The sequence below is a fragment of the Mustela lutreola genome, chromosome 1, assembly GCF_030435805.1.
Source record: "Mustela lutreola isolate mMusLut2 chromosome 1, mMusLut2.pri, whole genome shotgun sequence".
Lineage (NCBI taxonomy): Eukaryota > Metazoa > Chordata > Mammalia > Carnivora > Mustelidae > Mustela > Mustela lutreola.
In genome coordinates, this window is record NC_081290.1 from 164810326 (window position 1) to 164835166 (window position 24841).

Here is a 24841-nt window from a genome sequence, read left to right on the forward strand (position 1 = left end):
GGCACAGAAAGTTTACAAGGCGCTAGATGTACCCCACCCCAGCACACGGGGTGCTCGCGGAGCAGAATGCAAGAATGTGTGCACCAAAGCCGAGGGACCCTGGCAGCTCTAACGTTGCAGAGGATGTGCCGGGAGTGAGAGTGAAACTGGGGTGCCCAGCGTGCGTAGGCGTGTGCCCCCGCATGTCCACGGGCCCGCCGCCTCGCCCCCTCTTGCCGAAACGTGCCAGCAACCTCAGCTCTCCTTCAGCCCTTTCCCAGCCAGACGCTCCCTTTTTGGTGCCTCTGGGCGTTTACTGTAAATTCCGTGACTAAAGCACGCCGGTGAGCCCGGCCCATCGACAGATGGATCAATCGCCCCCTTCTCGGCTGGGGGAGGGGGACCCCACCCGGAGCCTCCGAAGCGGTTTGCTGCCGGCTGCCTTGGGAGAGCTCTCCGAGCCCAGCCCGCCGCCGAGCGCTGGCCGCGGAGCTTGCCTGGCACGGAGCCCTGGGCCGGGTCGGTCTCGGGCGCTCCCGCCAGCCGTGGCGGGGTGCGAGCCCCCGATAGATCCCTCCCGGTGCAGTTCGGGCAGGTCAGCCGGCCTCGGAGGAGGCGGTCAGGGCGCCCAGGCACAGCGGCCTTCCTCCCGCGCCAGGGGAGAGGAATGGGGAAGGGGTGTCTCGAAGGGCTGCAACGCCGGGGAGTGAGGGGGCCGAGGGGGCTGGGGGCGCGTGGGGAAAGTTCTCGAGCTCCCCGTGGAAAGCACACGCGTAAGCGTGCTAGGGGCTAGACCTGGGCAGGCAGGCTGCTTGGGACGCTGGGGGCTGGCCGCAGGAGGTGGAGTGGGGGTGGGGTGGGGGGTCCTTCTTTTCTCTTGCGCCTTCGGGGAGAAGCTCTGCTTCCACTCTCCCGCCCAAGGACGCATCTGCCCAAGGAGGGTGGAGCCCCTCTTTAGACCCAGGCCACCCAGCCGGGGATTTTCGAGCCCCCCCCCTCCCCGGCCCCATGCCTCCGGGATGGCTGGGGTGTCCTGGACTCCACGCCCTTCGGCCTCTGCTGAGCTTCCCCAGGCTTTCGGGACTCGTGGGCCGAGGCGGCGGGGGCAGGGGCAGTGGGGGTTGGAGGGCTGGAGGGCTGGAGGGCTGGAGGGCTGGAGGGCTGAGCCCCTCCGCCGCGGGGTGGGGGGGGGGCGCGGAGGGCGGTGTTGCGCTGCGAGTGGAGAAGGCGGGTGCGGAGGTTTTGATGGGTTTGAACGGTAGCTCGGGGAGCCGGTCAGTTTCCGGCCAAGGCAGCAGGTCAGTCCCGGGAAGGGCGGGCGGCAGAGCAGAGGGAGTCAGCGGCGAAGCACTCCTCTCGTCCAGCGTTCCCCGGCGCCACTGCCACCGCCGTGTCGCCGCCGCCGCTGCAGAGTGTCGCTGCTCCGCCGCGCTCCCGCGCCCCGCGCCGCCGGCCGCCTGGGAGCCTGAGCGCCGAGCCCCGGGCGGAGAAGAGGGGCGCGGGCGCGAGAGCTGCGGCTAGGGAGCCGCGAAGGGGGAAGGGGGCGGGCGGAGGGAGGAGCAGGGAGAGAGGGAGAAGGGGGAGGGAGAGCGGAGAGCTAGGGAGAGCTGGAGAGAGCGAGAGCAAAGAGCGAGAGCCAGGGAGAGGAGAGGGAGGGAGCGAAGAGAGGAAGACACACGCACGCAGAGACACACGGTCACTGGAATTCCATTAGAAAAAAGTGAGACGAGCAGGGGTTAGCAGGAGAAGATTTTTTTTTTCTTTGAATCTTTTCTTCGTCTGGGTGCGAAAGAAGCGACTCCGGGCTCTGGTCTTCGAAGCTCCCACTGGATTGTTCCTGGCGCTAACACTCGTCGGTGGATTTCTCTCCTATTTGCATTTTATTCTGACCCCCACCCTCGCTGCTTCCTTCCAGCCCTTCACTCTCAAATCGCCTCTTCCCCACCTCCCCAGTCCGCTCCTGGGAAGCGCAGGGGAATTGGACCCGTGGGGACCCGAGCCTTCCCGGACCAGCGGAGGGCAGGACCGAGCGAGGACCAAGCTGTCGGCTTGTAAAGCAGATATATCCTCATTTACGTGTATATTTGATTTTAGTGGGCAAGGGGGGCGTCGAGAGGTAGCCCACCGCTCTCCTTCCCCCCCACCCCCTTCGGCCAGAGGCGAGAATCGCAGGACTCAGGATCCTTATCGGGTGGACTAGCTGGAATCTCCGCATTGGATTTGGGGCTGATTATCACTGCTTGGCTATTATTATTGTTGTTGTTATTATTATTTTTTACCCAAGGGAGAAAGACACACACAAAAAACTGTGGGATTTATTTAACATGATCTTGGCAAACACCTTCTGCCTCCTCTTCTTTTTAGGTGAGTACCTGCGGGCGGGGAGGGCAGCTTGTCCGCCGGAGCCTGGGGGGGCCGCGCGGGGTCGCGCGTTCGGTCGCCGGCGAGAAGCCGGGAACGCGGAGGGCGAGCGGGGCGCGGGCTGGAGACCGGCGGGGAGAGCGCGCCGCGGAGCGAGCCGGGCCCGGCGCTGCCGAACCGAGCGGGGCCGGTCGGCGAGGCTGCGGGCGGAGGGACGCGAACCGCGGCTGGCTGGTTACGCGCGGGGCTTGGGAAGGAGACTTGGAACACCCAAACCATCGCCGCACACACGCACCCTCGCTTACTCACACACAATGCTAGCACTCATTTCTCTCAAAATATTCGGTTCAAATTGCGGCAACTTAAGAAAAAAGAATTCCAACTCTTGATCTGGAAGAGAGAAGGGTGGGGAGAGGCTCTGTGTCACGGAGAGAAAAATCATGCCAGTTCCATCTTTCTGGTCGGCTCCCGGATCGATCCCCGTGGACGGCGTGGGTTTCTCCAGGATCTCCAGCTTGGACATTGGTGGGGGCAGCGCTGGCAGCCATCCCCTCACCTGCCAATCAACCTTTGGGAAATGCATCCCACTTCCCTCTCTCTGAACCCCTTTCCAGTGGCCCCGCTCCCTGGAATACTTTTCAAGTTTCTCCCCACCCTTTGCCCTCCCTCCGAGCCAGATGCGTGGGCAGGAGTGGAGGGTTGTGGGCAACCCTTCACTACCTATCCTTCACCACCTCTGGCCGCCTGGGGACCCTGTAGCTTGTGGGAGAAGGAGGGAGGGAGGTCAAAGTTTGCTTCCTTGGCTGAAGACAGAGAGGAGTTGCTGGGAAAAAAAGGAATCTGAACAAGACCACCTGCTTATTCTATAAGCCCCCTTCTCCAGGGGCAGGGAGGAGGGGTTGCCTGGTGCCCTGAACCGTGGGCAGGCTCTTTCCCATCCAGAATCCCCAACCCCTCTCGCCTTTTTGTGCTGTGTGAAATCCCAGCTGCTTGGGAAGTGGGTATAGAGAGAGCATTCTGGGAGTGGAGGTGAGGAAGAAGGTGTTGGCAAGGCCTGGTGCTGACCTGAGTCCCTGGCAAGGCTGATGCCTGGGGTAGATGCTCTGGAGAGGCAGCTGGTCCTGGGTAGGTGCTCTGGAGAGGGAGCTGGGTAATGAGTGTGTTGAGGGTACTCACATCTACTTGAGTGTGGGTGCTGTCCCCCCCCCCCCCCCCCAGCCTGTCAACAGCCTGGACAGCCTGTGGTGAGCCGGGTTGCCTGACTGGGTCAGGACTGTATTCTTTCTCTCCTGGAGGAGGAGCGAAGGGAAGGCCTGAGGGGGTAGGTGCCCATCACAGAAAGATGTGGGTGGTCTGGTAAGTGCTCTCCTGGCTTGAATAAGGGATTTGAGTCAATACTGGTTGGGCCCTGGACCCTTTGTCCACCCCCTGCCTCTACCCCCTCTCAGAAACTGCCATTCCCCTGGGTGCCTGGCCTTGCTCTAGGGTGTGGCCTTCACGGGTCCTGCCCTCTAAGCCAGAGGCAGCTGTCTCCAGGGTGGAAGGAGCAGCAGGAGGAAACTGGGTAGGGGCCCTGGGGCCCACCGTGAGCTTGCAGCCCTTCCTGGCAACCCGCTGCAAGTGGGCTTTCATTCGAGGGGTTGTTATAAAACCTGACCTTTTCTCCCACTGCTGGTTTGAAAACCCAGCTTTCTGGGGCCAAGAAGAAAAGAAAATTGTATTTCGGGAAAAGCAGCCAGATTGTCTGCTGCTGAGCTGTATGTATATACCCCAGAGGTGAATTCTGACGTCCTGGGGTGGAGAAGAGTGGTGTGGGCCCCTTAGTCCTTCCTAGGCCCAGAACCCCATGTTGCAGGCAGGCTTTTTTCAGCTGGGAGGGCTGCGGAGTTGACTTTGTTCTCATGATATAGGGGTGTGTGTGTGTCTTTTGTGTCAGAGATGCACCTGGAGTCTGAGACCCTGGGGACAGAGGTGAGAGGAGAAGGAAAAGCCAGGGACAGCAGTCCTTTTGGTCAGAGCCCTTCAGCTCCCTTCCCTCGAGATGCCCCTTTCCAGAACTGGGGGGCGGGGTTAATGGAGTGACCACCAGATATTAGAAGGCTCTGGGTTAGGCCAGCCAAGGAGGAAGGGATGGGTTGATAGCAAGGAAACTTCAGCCTCAGGGCCACTTTCCTTGGCAAGGAGCCCGCCGTTTGGGAGTTGGTTGGAAATTCCACTTGGGGGGAGAGGATTTGGGAAGCTTGAGCCTGGGTAGGCAGCTTCAGTGCATGTGTGTGGGAGCATGGCGAAGTGTGGTGCCAGGAACATGGGTCTTCATTGTGCCCCCCTCAAGGTTCCGAGTGAGGCCTGGAGGTAGAAAGGCCTTTCTGGCCCAGTCATCCTGACCTCTAGGGCTGACGTACCTAGGGAGAGAGTGAGATGGGGCAAGTCACTTGGGGGCAGGGCTGGTCAGAGGGCCCACTTCCCACTGGGATCCTAGTGTGCATTCTAGCTCTTGCGGGGCTCTCAAGTGTGGGAGGGTGTTTGTAGCTCCGTGCAGTCTCTCTGTCCCCCTCCCCCCTTGTCTCTGTAGCAGCTGTTCCACTTGTCTTTTCTTGATGGATCTGAGTTTTCTCCTGATTTAGAATTTGGACACACCAGGATGCCTTCTGACCTTTACTCTTTTAGAATTCTTGGCCCAAGGCTCCCAGTTGCTATTTCTTTCTCTGGCTGGACTTGATTGGTTCTGGGGGTCATGATACCAACTAGAAGAGCCAAGGATGGGTGCGGCCAGGGAGTTTGGGGAGAGGATACACTGGCTCTCCACAGAGCATCCCCCATCACTGGGGAGATGGGGGAAGGCCCTTGCTTTTGGCCCAGGAGCCCAGGATACTGCGAGGATTGTCCTGTGGGGCTCTAGAACCCACCTGTAGGGCAGGCAGGGTAAGTGTCCTTCTTACCACAATACCCCAGGCCAGTGTCCTAACTTGTCACAGACAGTGCAGCCTCAGGCACAGTCAAGGTGGGAAGGGAGAAGGTTGCTGGGATGCTGGGGGAAGTCAGTGGAAGTCCCGGGTTGGGTCGTTCTTGAGCCTCTAGAAGGCAGGCTGGCTGGCTGGCTAGGTGGGTGTAGCAGGTGCAAGTGAGGCCGGGTCAGCCCAGTTGCTCCTGGGTGGCCCAGAGGCACTGAGTCCTGCTCAGGGGACCTAGAAACAAAGCTGCTGCCTCTGCTTGGGCGGAGGACGCCTCTCCAGCAGGTGCCACCCAACAGCTGGCTTCTTCTCTGGGCTTTCTCAGCCTGGCCACAGCCTTCAGCTCTTCCCTGTCCTAAGCCATTGGTATGGTCAGTGGGAGAAGGAGTATCTTTTGCTCTGGCCCTTATGGGCTTTTCCACTCCAGACCTACCCCTTGCTCTTCTACTTCCTCTTCTTGTGGGGTAGGTCGGCTCCCTCCAGTGGTGGAGTCCTTTCCCCTCAGCAGCCCTCTGGAGTGACAGGATCTTGATGCAGGGCTCTGCCTCTAGGTGTCGCTGTCTCTCTATGGTAGCTCCCCCCCTGAGCAGGGCCTCCTGGGGGAAGGAGTGAGAAGTGGCCTTTCTGGGTAGGGATGAAGGGAGGGGAAGGGCAGATTCTGTGGACTTCTGAGGAGGGGACTTCTGGCCCAAGATCTTAGTATGCTTTGGGCTGGATGGAATGGAGGAAGCCTCCCAGGTCACTCCTGGGTCTTGGAAAAGGCAGTCTTGGTTCTGGCATATGGAAGGGCTTTTTCTGGGGCAGGATCTGGAGGGGAAGGGGAGACTGTCCCTGTCTAGAGGAAACCATTTTGGGAGCTTGATTTGACAGGACCAGTGGGCTCCTCCCTGCCCTTCACTTCTGAGTCTTTCCCCCTGAGCCCCTTCCTTCAGAGGACTGCGGGTTTAGATGCTTTGAGGGTACTGGGTAAGAAGGGTGGCTGTTCACTTTTGGAGAGATGAGGCTCCACATGCAAGGCCAGACCCCAGGGAGGGCAGCTCTTGCCTTTTGCAGCTGCAAATTGGCTTATTATTCGGCTTCTGGAAAGAAGAAAAAAAGGAGAGATGGAGTGGGGAGAGGGTTTCAGAGAAGGGTGGAGAGGAAAGGGAAGAGAGAAGAAGTAGGTGGTGCTAGAGAGAGAGCACAAGCAGCACAGGGCTATTCAAGACCTCAGAAATAGACCTCAGAAGGAAGGAAGTCAGAGAGAGAAGTGTGTGAGAGAGATGAGAAAAGCCTGTCAGGATGAATACACACACACACACACTCAGAGGAAAGCTATGCCTGCAGCACTCTTTCTGCAGGGCTGGGGTAGAACTTGGCCACAGAAGGCATGTTTTTAGGGGTCCAGCCAGGGTAGCATTGGACTGGGAGGTGTGGAGGGCTGGACTGGAAAGGAGTGGCTGCCCCCTTCTGGGCTTGCCTCAGGACCAGTTCAGGCTTGTCTCTCAGGGTCTTCTTTTAGAGCCTGGAAACTCAGAATGGACAGGCCAGTAGTCCGAGGGGTCCTTTGTGACCTTGAGTTGTCATCTCCCTTCTTTAGGCCTCAGTTTCCCCAGGGTAAAATGGTGGGGTGGTGGAGCTGGATGCTGTGGTCTCTGAAGCCCTAACAGACTAGGAAAGTAAAATTATTTCCTGCTACTTTCCCCGTTTGACCCAGCATGTTGGCCAGACCTCTGGCTGGAACCAAGGTGGATGGAGGCTTGGGCAGCAGGAAAGTGAGAGTCCCACTCTGCACACTCGGGGAGGCCCTGCAGCCCCCCCCCCCCCCCAGCTGTCTTCTGAGGCTGTGGCATTCTTCTCTGGCCTCTGTGGTCTTGCTCGAGGGTCTTCCGGCTTTACTGTGGTCAGCTTCTGGGCCCAGGGCTGAGAGGCGACCGAGTGGGATCCCAAGAGAATCTAGTGGAGTCAGGGCACAGTGACAGCTCAAGGTCTCCTTTGGGATTGAGGAGGGATGTTGGTGTCTTGGGGATCCATTCCGGGCTCTTCCTCCGACCTGCTCTGTGGTGGGGAAAGGCAGCATGGAGTTGGCTTTGGTGTGCTTTGGTGTGAGATGGGTGTGAAGTTCCCAGAAGGGCCCCAGCCTCCAGGCCTGCATCTTGGGTCGGAGGTCTTGGCGGCCCTCATTCATGCTTGTCTTCCCTCCCCACCACCCAGACGAGACCCTCCGCTCTTTGGCCAGCCCTTCCTCCCCGCAGGGCCCCGAGCTCCACGGCTGGCGCCCCCCGGTGGACTGCGTCCGGGCCAATGAGCTGTGCGCCGCGGAATCCAACTGCAGCTCCCGCTACCGCACACTGCGGCAGTGCCTGGCGGGCCGGGACCGCAACACCATGCTGGCCAACAAGGAGTGCCAGGCGGCCCTGGAGGTCCTGCAGGAGAGCCCGCTGTACGACTGTCGCTGCAAGCGGGGCATGAAGAAGGAGCTGCAGTGTCTGCAGATCTACTGGAGCATCCACCTGGGGCTGACCGAGGGTAGGCGGGGCCTGGGGGGGCGGGGCGGGGCGAGGAGGGTGGGGGCCTGGGTTCAGGGGCAGACTTGGTACCAGAGAGAGCTGGCAACCGCTCCATCGCTCCCTGCCAGGGGAGCCTAGAACCCAGAGGAAGCTGCTGGCCCACTTGGGAGGGCGGCTGTTGGAGGTGGAGTGACAGTGGGAGCAAGTGGGAGAAGGAGAAAAAGGCCGGAGAAAGGAGGGGAGTCAGGGTCGGGGAGAGGATGGATGGATGGATGGATGGACAGACGGATGGACGGACTGTGAAGCGGTGACAGAGAAGGGTAGGCAGCAGATGGGGTGCAGGCAGAGCTGTGCCCCCAAGCAAACTGGCCCCCGCCAAGCCCTGGGCTCTGAGCTGAGGGCAGCCCCACTTTTGCTCTTCCTGCTGACAGGAGGCTTGCTCTGCAGGTGGCTTCCTGACCCTGGGGCTGGCCTAGGCTCCTTCTACAGGGCCTGGAGTAGTGTGTGGGCAGCAGGCCCCTGCAGCTCTGGAGGTGGAACCTGCAACTGCCCCTCCCCTAACAGCCGGCTCCGGATGGTGTCCCCCTCAGGACCACAGTGTGGAGAATTTGCATATAGTGCCGGAGGATGGGACACCTTGGTCAGACGTTCATTTATTGGTGCAACAACTGTTTATTGAGAGGGTATTATCTGCAAGGCATTGTGGGAACACTTGAGAATAAGCTGGTATAGCCTTTGCCTTCAGAGGAGCTCATAGTTGGGGGGATGGTGCAGAGAAGTGAGGGGCTTTCTGTCATTTGGTGGCATGAGTGCTGTCGGAAAGCACTGGTGCTGTGGGAGCCCCAAGGCAGCATCTTAGAAAATCTGAAGAGCCTTCCTGGAAGAGGCAGCCTCCGAGGCGAGACTAAGGAGTGAGCTGCGGTTACATTGGGAGGGATACGGGAAGTGTGGGAGGTGGAGGGGGAGCTTGGGCGAAGGCCTCAGGAGGGAGGTAAACTCACCTGCAGACCTTCAAGTAACTCAGTATAGTCAAGTGGGGAGTTGAAAGTGGGGATGGGTGAGGAGAGGGGAGGGGTGTGGACTGACTAGGCCTCAGGGAGTCCCGCAAGGGGAGGCCCTATGATCTGGGCTTCAGGACAGTGCTCCTGTGTTCCAGGGGAGAGAGTAGGTTGGAGGCTGCTGTTGTGATCCAGGCCAGGGGTCGTGGGAGGTAGAACTAACAGGTCTTGGTGAAGGGAGAGGAGTCAAGGGGGGCAGTTTTTCTCTTTTGGGCAACAGGGTGGGTGATCAGGCCATTTACAAGAGGCAGTGAAGGTTTCCTGTAGGGGGAGGCTAGGGAGATGATGCCTTAATTTTGGGGCATGTGGCTTTGGTTGGCCATGGCCTGCACACAGCCATCCTTGTAAGGCTGGAGCACAGGTGGGGAAGCCGCACTGCACATATAGCGGGTGTGCGCACACTGAGAGGAGGCGGGGACAGAGCCCTCGGGGATCACTGACATTTAAAGATGGCCAGCACAGAGCGGCACCTGCAGGGGAGCCGGGAGAGAGGTGGGAGGGGCAGCAGGAGACCCGGGAAGGAAGCAGGTTCGGCAGTCTCCAGTACTTGGGCTCCAGCGGGAGGGGGCTGGCAGTGTCTCTGTGCCCTTGGGGTGAGCTCTGCAGATGGCTGCTGGGAGCAGAAGCCTGGTTAGGGAGTGAATGGGAGCTGGGAATGGTGACTGTGGACCACTTCTAGAATTTTGCCACGAAGAGGAGAAAGAACAAAGGATAACTGTTTTTAAAGATGTGAGAAGGTAGAACAGCTTGAATCCAAAGGTTAGGCCAGTAGTGATGGAGGTGTGGAGGCGAAGAGAGGGGTACGCTGTGGAGCCGCACCCTTGCTTAGCCTGAGATGGAGGGTGCTGGAGGGAAGGAGGAAACGGGGCCAGAGAATGAGTGATTTCCGATCAGGGACCACGATGGTTCCATTATGCCCTGAATATGGGAGTAAAGTGGGCATGTCATTATGAACAGTGTCACCACCGTGAATAGCAAAGTAATTCCCCTGAATCAGTCTCCTGTTTCTAGCAACCTTGAGCCCTGGAACTATAGGTGAGGAAAGAGGGGGAAACAGTGCCACAAAGCTGGTGTCTGTTACTCTGGGAGGTGAGGGAGAATGCCTCGCAGGGTCTGAAAACTGAGGTCCTTGAGCCCATGGCTGGGTTGTTTAGTTTCTTGTTTTCTTTCCTGAGGCCTTCAGTTTCAACCCAGGGGAGGTGGGGCATTTCCTTGGGGTGGGCTTGCGGAGGGCTGCAGGACACACAGGGAGGGGACAGAGGGACTGCCAGCTGGAAGAGCCAGGTGGGCCTGCTGAAAGCCTTGCCACCGGAGTGGCTTCCTCTGGCCAGAGCACCGAGGCCCCTACCGGTGGAAGCCCGGCTGTGGGGCGTTTGGATGACGATGGTACGCATCACCGGCTTTATGCCCTGTGGTCTGAATTCAGGGCCCTCTCAACCCAGGAATGGGGGACTGGAGAGGTGTGAGCTGGCTTGCTGGTTCTCTTAGTCAGCAAAGACCTCTGAAACCCTGACTGTGTGCTTCGGAATTAGTGTGTGTGTTGGGGGGAGTGCCGATTCAGCCATGGTCCCTGTGCTGGCCTGTGTCCGGGCTAGGAGAACCTCCCCTGGGCCAGTCCTCCAAAAGTAGAGCCTCTGCTTTCTCATTCCTTAGAACCCACCCCGCCCCCATTCCTGGCTCTTGGGAGCCAGAGGTAGTTTCTGCCTAGAGCCGGCCAGGGGAGACTGAGGCCTTTTAACAGCAGGTAATGTTCCTGTGAGTGACAGGATCCACCCCAGAGTTAATTATTCACGGTGTGGGATGAGTGGTCTCCCTGGGGGAGGCTGCAAGCACTTCCTCCCTATTCCTTAATAACACTTTATAACCTGGCTTGGGCCCGGGGCAGGGTGGGGGATGGTGGACCCTGCCCACGGATGAGATTGCCCTGGAGGGTGGGCCCCACCTTCTCCCTCCACCTGAGGCTGAACTCTGCAGAGTCTGAGAACCTCAGCAGCAGACAGAGGTGGCGGTGGCAGGAATGTGCCCTCTGCTGAGCTCCTGGACAGTCCCAATTGCAAAGGACCTAGAGATCATTCTGTCCCACTCCCGCTTTGGTGGGGAAGCTGAGGTGCAGGGAAGAGGGTTTGTGGAATCAGGAGCTCTGACTCCTTTTCTAAGCCCCCTTTCCACCTGCTCTGGGGAGATGCTGTGGCCTGGGGCTCAACTTTCCCTTCTGTCACCACCACCATAACCACCAGTATTTCCATGGGGGGTGCTGCCCTTGATGGTTCCATGGGGCACTGGTGACCAGGCTTCTTGCCTTCTCCAGAGATGGCACTGAAGTTCAGGGTCATTCTGGTGCTTCAGATGTGAAGAGCACAGGCCCCTCCCACAGGTCATGGCCCAGGAATCTGACATGCTAGATTTGGGTCATTCTGGTGGCTAGGATGCCCAAAGGGACAGGTCTCTGATTTCCTACTTGTGAATTCTGCTGCAGGAGCAGGTCCCATGAGTTGACTTAAATAGGATGGGCCTCTGTCAGCCAGTCCTGGAAGGGGCTGTTTTTCCCCTGGACACTCCCCCGCCAATTCTGCAGTCACTCATGCTAGCTGGATCCGTACCCAGGGCCCTTGCTGTGCCAGGTGCAGGAGCGAAGGACAGGCCCTGGGCTGGGGGAGCAATCCAGCTGGCATAAGGCTGACCCCGTGAAAAGTCAAACAGCAGCAGTGCTTGTTTAAGAACAGTTAGGTTCATCAACACTTTTCATTTTGGAGACTGAGTACGTCTGGCTAAGTGCTTGGACTCTGGAGCCAGCTGCCTGGGTTCAAAACCTGGCTCTGCCACTTACCAGTTGTGGAACACTGGGCCAGTTACTTATCTCTGTACCGTCTCAGGCCAATTTTTTTTTTTTTTTTTTTTTTACCCATCAATAATTACTTTATTTGTTTATTTATTAACATATAATGTATTATTTGCCCCAGGGGTACAGGTCTGTGAATCGTCAGTCTTACACAATTCACAGCACTCACCATAGCACATAAACTCCCCAATGTCCATCCCCCAGCCACCCTATCCCTCCCTATCCCTACCTCCCCCCCACTCCCCAGCAACCCTCAGTTTGTTTCCTGAGATTAAGAGTCTTTATGGTTTGTCTCCCTCCCCGGTCCATCTTGTTTTATATTTTCCCTCCCTACACCCCACAAACCCCTGCCTTGCCTCTCAAATTCTTCATTTCAGAGAGATCATATGATAATTTATGATAATTGTCTTTTTCTGATTGACTTATTTTGCTCAGCATAATACCCTCTACTTCCATCCACATCATTGCAAACGGCAAGGTTTCATTTTTCTTTTGATGGCTGCATAGTATTCCATTGTGTGTGTGTGTGTGTGTGTGTGTGTGTGTGTGTGTGTGTGTGTATACCACATTTTCTTTATCCATTCATCTGTTGGTGGACATCTAGGTTCTTGCCATAGTTTGGCTATTGTGGACATTGCTGCTATAAACATTGGGGTGCCCGTGCCCTTTCAGATCCCTACATTTGAATCTTTAGGGTAAATACCCAGTAGTGAGATTACTGGGTCGTAGGGTAACTCTATTTTCAACTTTTTGAGGAACCTCCATACTGGTTTTCAGGCCAGTTCTTTAGAAATAAAACAGGGAGAGGAAGAGTGCCTAACTCATAGAGATATTAAGAGGCTGAAGTGAGTTTGTAGACCAAAAGTGCTTTCAGTGGTGCTGGCACACAGAGGGCTCAGCATAACACCATTTTTATTACAAAAACGCTTTCTAACCTCTTGCATTATTTGACCCCGACAAATAGCTGCTGGGGGTTTCCCCGGTGCCTGTGGATAGAGAGGAGGACGCTGAGGTTGTCCAGGCCTGGACAGTCCCAGGGAAGGTGGGATTGGAGACTGGCCTGAGAGGATGTCAGTGGGCAGATAGCACTCAGGCTCCGCTGTGTGTCGCAGGGTCTGAGGTGTGTTTGCTCCTATGAGGGGAAGTGAAGGGTGGGGGCCTGTTCTCCAGGGGAAAATGAATATCTGGGGTCCGCACCATTTTTGGGGCGTCTGCTAGCAGACAGATGCCTTGCTCTGTGAACCAGCAGAGGACTGGCAAGCCTGGAGTGCTGGCCTCTGGGGGACCTCCTGGGGCTGGCTGGATGAGCCCCTTAAAGGCAGATTGCAAGTCCCCTCTTCTGGATGGCTGGCCCCTTCTTGCCAGTGGCCCCATGGATGCCACCGCACGTGTGCTCTTCTTCAGGTGCCAGACCCGGGTGGATGGGAAATCAATGTGTGAGACTCCGGGTCGTCACCGGTCTCCTCCGCCCCTTCAGCGCACACACACAGTCTGAGTGATTACCCATTGATTTCTCCTCACGGTGACGTCTCAAGAGGATATTTCCTCTCCTGCCGAGGTGTTGGCGGAGGGGGCGGGAGTCCCGACGAGAAGGTGCTGGGTCTCCAGGGCATCCCTGTGCCATTTATCTCCTGTCATTCGCTAGCTTTTCCCATTCACCAAGGCTCTGAGGCACCCCAAAGCCCTGAGGGGAAATCCGAGAAGCCAGGAGGGGGTGGGGAGGCCCAGCAGGGAGTGCAGAGGTGGGGAGTCCGTCAGACAAGCTGGCGGGGGTGGGGGGGGTGGCCTTCACTTAGCAGACCTTCAGCCCCTCCAGTCAGACTCTTCTGGTGACATGACCGGAAGCAAAGAGGAAGTTCTGGGCCCTTAGGTGGCATGGACAAAGCGTGAGAGCCAGGGGACCGGATTCTAGTTTAGCTCTGCCACAGGGAGCTGTGTGATCTCAGTCAGGTTGCTTTACCTCTCTGGGCCAACTCAGAGTCCTCTCCTGTGAAATGAGGAAGCTGTACTGAACAACCTTGGAGGGCCTTTGGCTTCAAATTTATGCCTGGCCTTCCACAGGCTGTCCACTTTCCCAGTGCTTGATTTCTGGAAGCGTTTGGAAGTCCTTAGAAGAGGGCTGGACATGCAGGGAGGTCAGGAGAGGGAAGCGTGAGCAGTACTGACCTGCTGTGGGGGACCTCTACTCCAGTTGGAGAGAAAGAGCTCACCTGTGTGTGCGGAGTACTCAACATCCCATGCATCGCTCCCTCTTGTCTGGCACTGTGGGAGGTGTGAGCCAGTGCCTGATGCTGATTCTCTCTTCCAGGTGAGGAGTTTTACGAAGCCTCACCCTATGAGCCGGTGACCTCCCGCCTCTCGGACATCTTCAGGCTTGCTTCAATCTTCTCAGGTAAGTGGGCTCTTTCTAGGGCCTCCCCAGTCCTCCCCGGCGCCCAGGCCTTTATCCGGTTCTGCCTTCCACCAGCAAGCCCCTCTGTGTTTCTGAGCTCTGGGTCCTTGTCTATGAAAGAAGAAACCGTACACCTAGTCCCGAGGCTGTGTGTGGAGTGGAGCATGTATGGGAATTGCGTAGAATGCATCTATCCTGCAGTGGGTCTTGAATTGGAAACTTGGTGTCACTCCCTGAGTTTTTCTTGCCCTGTGGCCTCCTTCTTTCCAGTCCCCAATGCTTGCACTTTGGAATTCTACTTTGGTCAAGTTGTTCAACTTTGTTGTGCCTCAGTTTCCTCAGTTGCACAGTGGGAGAGTACATACCTTGGACTGGCATGAGGTCTGGATGAGTCAGTGGCTCAGAGAGATGCTGGGCAGTGCAGCTCAGGGCCCGAACCAGGAACCATTAGCTGTGGCTCTTGGCAGTAGTGTCATTTCTCCCCGCTCCACTCTGGGACTCCCCTTCCCCCGAGGGCTCTTCTTCTTGAGCATGACTGAGAGGCCTCTGAGTCCCCTGGCCACTCCTGCCCCAGCCTGCCCCAGGAAGTGAGAGGACTCTGGAGCTCTAGCTTGGCTTGCCATGGTCCTTGTGTAGGAGTCTGATGAGTCCGTTGGTTCCTTCTTCTTGGCCTGTTCCCTCTGGCATCTGGGAGACCTGCAGGCGCAGGGCAGCTGCTTCTGCTCGGGCCCTGGGGAGGGCCTTTCAGTCTTGGGAACCGCTCTGGGGCGGGCTTGCTGGGGATGAACACCTTCTGAAGCCATCACTGGGGCTCCAAGGTGGCCATGGGGGCTTGTTCTGGTTCAAGGCTCCAGACCTCGGGATTCTAGGAAGTTTCGTGGCAGTATGTGAAGCCTTTTGAAGTTTCTTTTGCTCTAAACCATGGGTTGACAACAGCAGCGCCCTTGGCATTTTGACCTGGATAATGCTCTCCTGTGGGCAGAGCTGTCCCATGCCCATGCGTCGCTGGATGTTCAGCAGCATCTCTGGCCTCTACCCATGGGATGCCAGGACTAGCACACTGAGTTGTGACAGCCGAAAATGTCTCCAGATGTCCCAAATGTCTCTTGGGGACAAGACTGCCACCAGTTGAGAAACAGTGCTCTAAAACTGTGAAATGAAAGGCTCTCCAGTGAGACCCTAAACCCTTTCAAAAGAAGAATTGTCTCGGAGACTGTTTCTCAAACTTTCTTTTTTCCATTATTGCCCCCCTAAAGAGAAAAGTCAATTCTCTGTAGAGAAATACCATCTTAGTCTGTTCGGGCTGCCCTAACAGAATATTGTGTTGGGGAGCTTCACCAACAGAAATGTATTGTCTCATAGAGACTGAAAGTTGAAGATCAAGGTCTGGTGGGGCTTGGTTTCTGGCGAGAGCCCTTTTCCTGGCTTGCAGATGGCCACGTTTTTACGTGTCCTCACAGAGTGGAGTGAGGGGTGGCAAGGAGGGAGGGAAGGGGAGAGAGAGTGAGAGGGTTCTTTTCTTTTTCTTCTTTTTAAAATAAGGACACCATTTCTATTGGTCATGGCCCTACCTTCTCACCTTTATGACCTCACCTAACCTAATTACCTCCTAAAGCTCTGTCTGGAAATAGTCACATTGGAAATTAGGACTTTAGCATATGAATTTGGTGGGTACAATATAGTGCGGAGCAAATACCAAGGAATAGCTACTTTTTTTTTTTTTTTTTTTGCCTACCCAAGAACCAATTTTTGCACCCTTGGTTCCATTGAGAATATGTGAAATCTGGTAATTTCTAAGACAGTGATATCTAAGAGATTGATATGTGAGAGTACATAGGTACTTGGTGGGGGAAATTCTGGAACCCCATGAGAAAGGAGGCATTGGCGAAAGGGTGACCATCTAGATTTGCCCTTGAGCCCTGGTGGTGTTTGGGGGTGGTAGTGATGGAATGGAGACTTCAGAGGTAATCCCGATTGGTTTTGGCTAGAACTCCACCTTAGGCCACTCTTTTAGAGATGGCCTCGGGGCTCAGATACAGGTTAAGAACATTCTCAGCCTGGGGTGCTATCATGGGGATGCCCTCCAGCCCCGATGTTCTCAGTTCCCACCCTGCCAGTTTGGTACTGTTGGAGGAGTGGGAGCCTTTGGGTTTCCCTCCAACAAAGAAATCATTTAGGCTTGCTCCTTGAAGGGTAAAATTCAGAGGTCTGCTTCCCGGGCTTCCACTAAACATCTTTCCTTCTTTTGAGCAGAATTTTTTTTTTTTTTTTTTTTAGATTTAAAAAAAAATTATTTACTTATTTATCAGAGAGAGAGTGAGTGAGCAAGAGAGCACAAGCAGGGGGAGCAGCAGGCAGAGGGAGAGGCAGACTCCCTGTCGAGAGGGAGCCCGATTCGGGACTCGATCCCAAGACCCTGGGATCATAACTCAAGCTGAAGGCAGACACTTAACCGACTGAGCCACCCAGGCATCCCTCAAGCAGAAAATCTTTATGTAATGGGCGTGATACTCCTCAGGGTAAGGATATTGACAATTGAGGAAGTTACTGGATCTCATTTCACTGAGCCAGATTTATTTACCTGCTGCCTAGATGAAACTAGATTCCACATGACCCTGGATCCTTGGGGTCAGGGAGAGGGCATAGCTTCAGGGTCTGTGACAACCCCCCCTCATTGTTCAGTTCACCCAACTCCATCCAGAGAAGCCCCAGAGTTGGGGCATGGGTGGCTCCATCTGGGAAGCTTGGGTGCAGAGCTGGGAAGAGGGCCCTGGCCAGGCCAGCAAGAAACCAAGTGGGCCACTGTGGGGCGCAGAGAAGAAACAAGGCTGGACGCCAAGCTGGGAGGCCGGGGCGAGTGCCAGTGTGTTCTCTGCCACAGATCACCTGAGGGGCTGTGGGCAGGTCCTCCTCCCTGCTCCAGACCTTGTGTCTCTTTTCTGAAGAAGGAAGACAGAAGCTTAGAGTAGAGCTCCCCGATCTTTCCCACCAAGGCACAAAGACAGTGGCAGTATCGGGTGGCATGCTCAAGTGAGCAGAGCATCTTGGTGCTCAGGGGGACCTGGGCCTCTCTGTGGCTGCCCCGTGGGGTCAGTATCTGGGCACACATGTCACCTAGCTTTGGCTGGCTGGCTGAGAAGGTCTGGCTTGCGGGACCCAAGATCTGTACTGGGGCTCTGGCATGATGAGGCTGCCACTCTCGAGAACTGGGCGGAGCCCGTCTACTCGTGCACAGGCCTGGAGTTGGCTGTGCATTGCCTCCTCTATCATCTCTGCATGGAAAGGCTGTAGGTGGGGAGCATGGGGTCTCTGTGGTCCCGCTCTGGGCCACACTATGCCCAGTCAGGGCCCTTGGGACTTGGAAAAGGATACTCTTGTAGCTTTGGGGTTCAGTTGCTACTATCTCCTTCACATCTAGTGTCTAAGAATTTGGGTCCCTGTTGTTGGAGCCTCCTGGAACATGTGTTCTTTATCTCTGGCCTCCTCTCTCTGTTGGGGTTCTCAGAAAGTCCCACTGGGAATCTGCTGGCAAAAAAAGCTGCCAGGATTCCTCCAGCACTGTCTGATGCCAGAGGCTCTGGGGCAGAGACCAGCCTCCCCTCCTCTCTGCCTAGTTCAAAGGCAGGCCCTAGGATCAGTGACTGGGGCCGGGATTACTGGTGTCCCGTTGGCCCTGAGTCCAAGGCTGGGAGTAGAGCAGTCTGGTTCTGCCCTGAACCATGGTGGCAGTGATGTTGGAGGCGTCCAGGTGGAAAGGGAGAGTTCATGGGGAAGTGAGATTTTTCCTGTTTCTAGCCATTCGCTGCACTTGTAAGCAGGGGGTGGCGTGCTTAGGGAGGTAGCCCAGTGCATGAGAAGAGTGTGGGCCTTAAGGCGGGCAGTCCAGGGTTTGAATCCTGACCTGGCCACTTAGTGGAGCGTGACCTTGGGTCTCACTGGGCCTTCTCGAGCTATAGTGCCTGTGTTTGTAGAGTGGGAACAGGATCCCTAGGGGCAGGACTGCTACCGAGGATTCGCTGAGAAAGGATGTAGGTAGAGTAACAGAGTTATCCAGCCTGTGCTGAGGATGCTCAGTAGTGGAACAGGGGCTTGGGTGGGGGGAGGCTGAAGTCGAGAGCTGCTCCATTCCCAGGTGTCCGTGACCCCGTGAATACCGCACCCCAGCTTGTCGCACGTGGGGAGGCAGGAGAGGATGGAACAGGTGAGAAGAAGGTCTTGTTAGGGAAGGGAGAGACTGTTCAGGCGGAGAGAGGTGGTGGAAGGGTTCTGTTCTCCGTTCCGAGGCTGAAGGGTCTGGGAGGCCCAGGCCATGGTTTCCCTCGTAACCATGGGCCATGCCTGGGGAACAGGGGGGAGGAATAGACGGTGGCCGCCTCTTCTGGGCTGTGCATTCTTGGTGAGTGTGGGGAGCCTCCAAGGGGCTCTGCATCCCCCGAGGGCCTTACCAGGTGCTTGGGCCTGGAGCATGTTTATGTAAACATGTCTTTTCTGCATTCTGAAGGGACTTAGAGATCACCTAGGCCCACTTCTTCTCCTGGCAGGAGAAGGAAATGGAGACCCTGAGAACAGGGACAGACTAGACTGGGATTCAGGTCCTTGATACCACCCTGCCCAGGGTCTGCCTCAGGCAGGTGCCTGGAAGCCCTGGTTTCCTCTTACACGGCAGTAGAAACACCTACCTTCTAGTGTTTTTGTTGGGACTAAATGAGATCCTGCAGGTAAATGCTTGACTCAGTGTGCGGATATTGCACTGAAATGTGTAGCTATTTAAAACTTATTCTGGGGTGCCTGGGTGGCTCAGTGGGTTAAGCCGCTGCCTTCGGCTCAGGTCATGATCTCAGGGTCCTGGGATCGAGTCCCGCATCGGGCTCTCTGCTCAGCAGGGAGTCTGCTTCCTCCTCTCTCTCTCTCTGCCTGCCTCTCTGCCTACTTGTGATCTCTCTCTGTCAAATAAATAAATAAAATCTTAAAAAAAAAAAAATAAAACTTATTCTGGAGTGGTTGGCCTGGAAGCTTGCATCTGGGAAATGGTTGCAAGCCTTTCAGTGATGTGAGGCGGCCTCCCACCCATGATAGGGCTTGGTGGGGGCTGGAGTGGGAGGTGACTGGGCAATTTTCATAGGACAGTAGGTTGCAGGGGCTCCTGCTGAGGCATCCTGGCCTTGGTGAGCCACACTTTGGAGGGGTGGGGACGGACACATGGAGCCTAGTGAAATGTCTGGGCTGGGAACTCTTGTGGGCTGGAGGAAGATGTAGTGGGCGGCGTCGGCCTCAGTTTGACCAATAAGCCTCTGGGGTGGGGGGACCGCCTTGCCTGGATAGGGGCAGGAAAGGTCTAAGGATGTTTTGGGCTCCACTGGTCCCCTTTTTGGGCGCTTAGAAGTGGAGGGGACTCTATCCCTGCCAAGAAGCCTGGCAGGTGGCGCCTGACAGAGAAGAGCCACCCTTCCCCTTGGTACCACAGCCTTCTCATGTGCTGGGGGCACGAGTGTGATCGGGGGTATTGGTCTGTGTCTACACATCCACGCTTCTCGTGTTCCTGTGGGTGCTTCGCACAGTGCTGGCCTCCTAATACGAATCCACAGAAGATTCTGGAGAACTTGGTGGGCCTGCTAGAGCTAGTTTGCATCTTGGCCTTACCCTATCAGCTGGGTGACCGCAAGGTGGGGCACCTGATCCCTCTGACCCATCAAACAGAGCAGTTGGGGTCTGCCCTGCTGGGATTGGCATGGGGGCACCCTGGTGAAGGCTGTGGGTGTCACTGCTGAGGGTGGGAGGGAGCTATTGGCTCCTGGGGGGTGTTAGACTGCACAAGGCAGGTGGCAGAGAGGTCCAAGCAAGTCTGAGGGGCCTGTGCGTGCCACATCTTTGGAGTATCTGAGACTTAGGGAAGGGCAGGGTGCTCATAAGTGCTTCATGGTGGGGGCGACCTGTTGAGTAAGCATTGAGCTTGCTGTGTTCTAGATACTACATCAGACCCTGCTTTAGAGTGACATAGACTCATGTCCTCACTGTCTGGTGGGGTGAGCAGACACCCACTTAGACACCTGCTAGGAGGCTTATTGGTGGTGGTGATGTAGACCAAGGGCCGCCCTACGAGTTCAAGGAGCCTGGGTAAATCAGGAGCAGCTTAGAAGAGGACAGAGGGTTCTGGGAATGCCATTTCTGGCAGCATCATGGCTTAGAGGCCTGGCCCAGCTGGGGTGATGGAGGAACCACACACCCTCTGGGCCCCGTGGGCTCTGAGGACAGTGAAGAGAGATACTTGTGTCAGAGGTGAGCTTGGCCTCTCTGGGATCTCTGTGCTTGGGACTCTTGCCTTGGACTTCTCCAGGATGGGGCTCAGCATGACTGCCTGGCTCAGGGACCTGGGTCCCTGGGGAGGGGTCCAGGAGAGGGTCAGGTCCTAGGCTCCAGAGCCAGGCCTCTGGGAAGGACACCTCAGTGGCCGGAGTGGGGGCCTGACTTGGCTCTGCCAGATGCCTCAGGAGGCCCCTTCCTTTCCCTGGCTCTTCTGAGCGGGTGCTCGAGCCTTTGTGCCCCCAGCCCCTCCTCCCCTCAGGTCGCTTAGCGGAGGCTGTCAAGAAGGGGCTTTATAGGCTCAGCCTCAGCAGGTTGGCTGGCGCCTCTCAGATGCCCCCCTCTGAGGCAGTCCCTTTGAGGAGGCTGTGGGGAGGTTTGGGGACTGAGGGCAGGGGAGGAGCTGAGGAAGCAGGCAGCCTCTTTCCCTGCCCCCCTGCATGGTGGCTTAGGCGATAAACTGCTTATCCTCAGGTTGTCTCCCTGAGCCGAATGCAGAAGCGTGTTATTTAAATTTCAAAATCATATTCTTCTCCTAACAGCTGTCAGAGACTCTGAGTGTCAACGAAAATTGGGCTTTAGCTGCAGCTCTGTCACCTCTTACCCCTCCCTTTTCCTGAAGAACTCATCCCATGGTCAGGGAGAGAGGGTTTGGGGTGGGCAGGATAGGGCCTGTGGGGACGGGGGAGGCGAGGTGATGGTGTGGATGGAGTCAGGTGCCCAGTGACTCCTGCTGTGCTGGTCAGCAGTTGGGAGAAACTGGGAGGAGACAGGCTCCGCCATCAAGGGGGGGGGGGTGAGGTGTTTCTTTCTCGTTTCCCTTCCTGCTCTCTCCTATCAGTGCCGGTGACCTCAGCTTCTGTCAGTCAGGGGGAGGATTTGCTTGCCCTCAGGTGTGAGCAGGGTGTTGGTGACATCATGTTTTGTTGCCTTTGTGTCTAAAGAAGAAATTGCTATGAGAAAAAAGAAAGGAAGGAAGTAAGAAAGAATAGGAGAAAACAAAGTTTAACAACAAAGAAAGGCTTTTTAATGGTAGGATTTGAGATGTCATGGTTGGGGTGAGGTTTTCAGAGTGCAGACATTTTCCCCCCCTTTTTAAGGGGGTGGGGCAGAGGGAAAGGGAGAGAGAGAGAGTCCTAAGTCTCCACACCCAGGGCAGAGCCTGATGAGGGGCTCCATCTCATGACCTCTCATGAGATCACGCCCTGAGCCAAAATCAAGAGTCAGACCCCTAACTGACTGAGCCACTCAGGTGCCCCTCCTGGTACTTTTAAAATAATATCTCAGGGCGCCTGGGTGGCTCAGTGGGTTAAAGCATCTGCCTTCAGCTCAGGTCATGATCCCAGGGTCCTGGGATCGAGCCCCACATCAGGCTCTCTGCTCAGCGGGGAGCCTGCTTCCTCCTCTCTCTCTGCCTGCCTCTGCCTACTTGTGATCTCTGTCAAATAAATAAATAAAATCTTTAAAATAAAATGATATCTCTTAGGGGCACCTACTTGCTTCTTCTCAGGTATGTAAGACAGGTTCTGCCAGCAGTGGTGATGGACGGGGGTGGGGGGAGTTCTGGGCTGGGTCTCTGCTTTCTAGAGCCTCCTGAGATGATTCTACAAGATTCCACATACCGCCCTCCCTCCAAGCATGCTCCTGGTTTAGTCAGGAACCGTGTTCATCTTACTTATCCCGGTATAAGGCAGGGTTTGGTTAACTGCCCTGGGAATGCCCCTTCCAACCATTTCTGTTGAATTTTTTTCCTTTTTAAAAATATTTTATTTTATTTTTTCAGTGTTCCAAGATTCATTGTCCTATCTGTTGATAGACTCCTTTAATCCCAAGGCTGTGGAGAGAAAGGAATGGGTCTGAAGGGGGTCAGGTTAGAGTGTGTGGAGGGTGGTGTGTGTGCATGCGTGCGTGTGCGTGTGTGTGTGTGTATGTGCTGTGAGCATGTTATGTGTTTGCATGTGGAATGGTGTGTATGTATGAGTTTGTGTGTGTGAGGGGGGTGGTGTGTGTGTGTGTATGAGTTGATGTATGTGTGTGGGGGTGGTGGTGTGTGTGTATGGGTTGGTGTATGTGTTTGTGGGGCGTGGTGTGTGTGTATGAGCTGGTGTATGTGTGTGTGTGGAGTGGTGGTGTGTGTGTGTATGAGTTGGTGTGTATGTGTGTGGGGGTGGTGGTGTGTGTGTGTGTGTGGTGTATGTATGTTGTAAGCATGTTATATGTTTGTGTGTGGAGAGGTGTGAGTCTGTATGAGTTGGTGTGTATGTGTGTGGAGTGGTGGTGTATGTGTGTATGAGTTGGAATATGTGTGCGTATGAGTTGGTGTATGTGTGTGTGTATGAGTTGGTGTATGTGTGTGGGAGGGTGGTGTGTGTGTGTTGTAAGCATGTTATATGTTTGTGTGTGGAGTGGTGTGTGTGTATGAGTTGGGGTGTATGTGTGTGTGGGGGTGTGTGTGTTTGTATGAGTTGCTGTATGTGTGTGTGGGGGTGGTGTATATGTGTATGAGCTGGTGTATGTGTGTGTGTGGAGTGGTGGTGTATGTGTGTATCAGTTGGTATATGTATGTGTGTGGGTTGTAAGCATGTTATGTGTTTGTGTGTGGAGTAGTGTATGTGTATGAGTTGGTGTGTGTGGGGGGTGGTGTGCATGTATGAGTTGGTGTGTGTGGGGTGGTGGTGGTGTGTGTGTGGGGTAGTGTGTGTGTATATGATTTGGTGTATATGTATATGTGGGGGTGGTGTGTGTTGTGAGCATGTTATGTGTTTGTGTGTGGAGTAGTGTGTGTGTATGAGTTGGTGTGTGTGTGTGTGTGTGTGAGGTGGTATGTACATGTGGCATGTATGATATGAATGTGGGGGCCGTATATGTGTGGCGTGTGGAGTGGTATATATACATGAGGGTGTGCACATGTACGGTGTGTGTGTGTGTCCTGAGAGGGAAAGTGGAGAGGGGTGATGTGGCCCTTCCCTCAGTGGAACAGTCACTGCCTTTAGCCCTCTTTCCTGCCTCCTAGGGGAGCCCTGGGAACACTGGTGTAAGGGTGAATACAGAGGGAAGGGATGGGAGATTTTCCCATTTGAAGATGGGAAGGCCATTTTCACGTGATCAACAAAAATAACTAATGGAATAAACCTATATATGTGTGTTTGGGGGCCTCCTACAATCTGGAGGTTACATCATTGAACTCTGGATGCTTCCGTCCCATCTCGCAGATGTGGGGTGTGTGTGAATTCATCCCTCAAACTCCAGAAGCATCCGTGTGTGCTGTGCCCTGTTCTAGGGGCTGGAGGTATGTCAGCGAACAAGACAAGGGAGTCATTGCTTCTTATGGAGCTTATTTCTATTTGTCTGAGACAGAGAAAAACAGAAGACAAACCAACAAACAAATGAACAGCACCACCAACAAAAAGATGGTGACAGATGCCACTCAGGATTAAATAGGAGGCTAGGACAGAGGTGGCTGGTGGCCCTTCCCAATGGGGAGGGCCAAAAATCGTACTCCTAGGAAGGATCCAGCCATGGAATCTCGGAATGGCAGAGGGCACATCTAGGAGAAGGTCCCAAGGACCTTCGGGAGGGTGGGGCCTGGAAAGGCGATATGGCTGGGGCCTTGTGAGTGAGGGGGAGGTGGTGGTTGGGAGGTGGGCACAGGTGCAGGCAGGGGCCAGCTCCCTGGGCTGCGGCCGGCAAGTTAAGGACCCTGGGTTTCATTTTAAGAGTGGTGAGAAACGTTGGAGGATTTTAATCACTTGAGTAGCACAGTATGATTTCTACTCGGGAAAGCTTACTCCTGCGTTAGGGATATCGGATTGTGGGGCAGTGGAGGGGCACGGGCAGGGGAGGAAGCTGGCGAGCAGTTTGGGGCTGTTGCACTGGCTGGACTTATAAGATAGGAGGGGCTGGAGAGGGTGCGTGATCTGGGATCTGGTGTGGGACAGATCTCAGGACAACTGGCGATTTAGGCTTGAATCGCGATGGTACTCCCACGTATTAGGATAAGGAACAGGGAAGGAGAGGTTGGGGGACAGTAATCTGGAGTCCTCTGTCAGCCACAGTAGGGTGGAAGTTCTAGTCAGACCTCTGCCTGAAAATGCCAAGTAGGCATTTGGATGTAAGCCTGGAGTTCTGAGTAGAGATCGGGGTTGAGATGTAGGTTGAGAGTCGTTAGCATATAGATGGTATTTAAAGCTGTGGACCCATGAGGTCACCTAGCAAGAGTGTGTGGACAGAGAGCGAGCGAGGCTGGGCTCTCCATGCAGGGGTGAAGAGCAGGGAAGAAGCTGAGATGAGGGCTGATGGGGAGTCAGGGGTGTGGGGGGGAAGCCAAGAGAAGCGCTGGTCTCAAGAGGGAGGAAGGGGTCAGCTATGCCAAATGTAGCCAAGAGGTCAAGTCAGAGAAGTTTACATTTACATATGATAGCATAGAGGTCACTAATGACCTTGACCAGAATGTCTCAGTGGGGCCATGGGTT

The 24841-nt window shown here is 55.5% G+C and overlaps 1 protein-coding gene across 1 annotated transcript in view; it reads left to right on the forward strand.

Moving 5' to 3' along the window:
* The first annotated feature begins 1549 nt into the window (after window positions 1–1549).
* GFRA2 (GDNF family receptor alpha 2) overlaps window positions 1550–24841 on the forward strand; it is an 85481-nt gene continuing 62189 nt past the window's right edge. Inside the window, exons 1-3 of the mRNA XM_059178885.1 lie at window positions 1550–2343; window positions 7485–7799; window positions 13986–14069. Coding sequence (XP_059034868.1) covers window positions 2304–2343; window positions 7485–7799; window positions 13986–14069 — 439 coding nt within the window. The 5' untranslated portion in view covers window positions 1550–2303. The remainder of the gene's footprint in view (window positions 2344–7484; window positions 7800–13985; window positions 14070–24841) is intronic.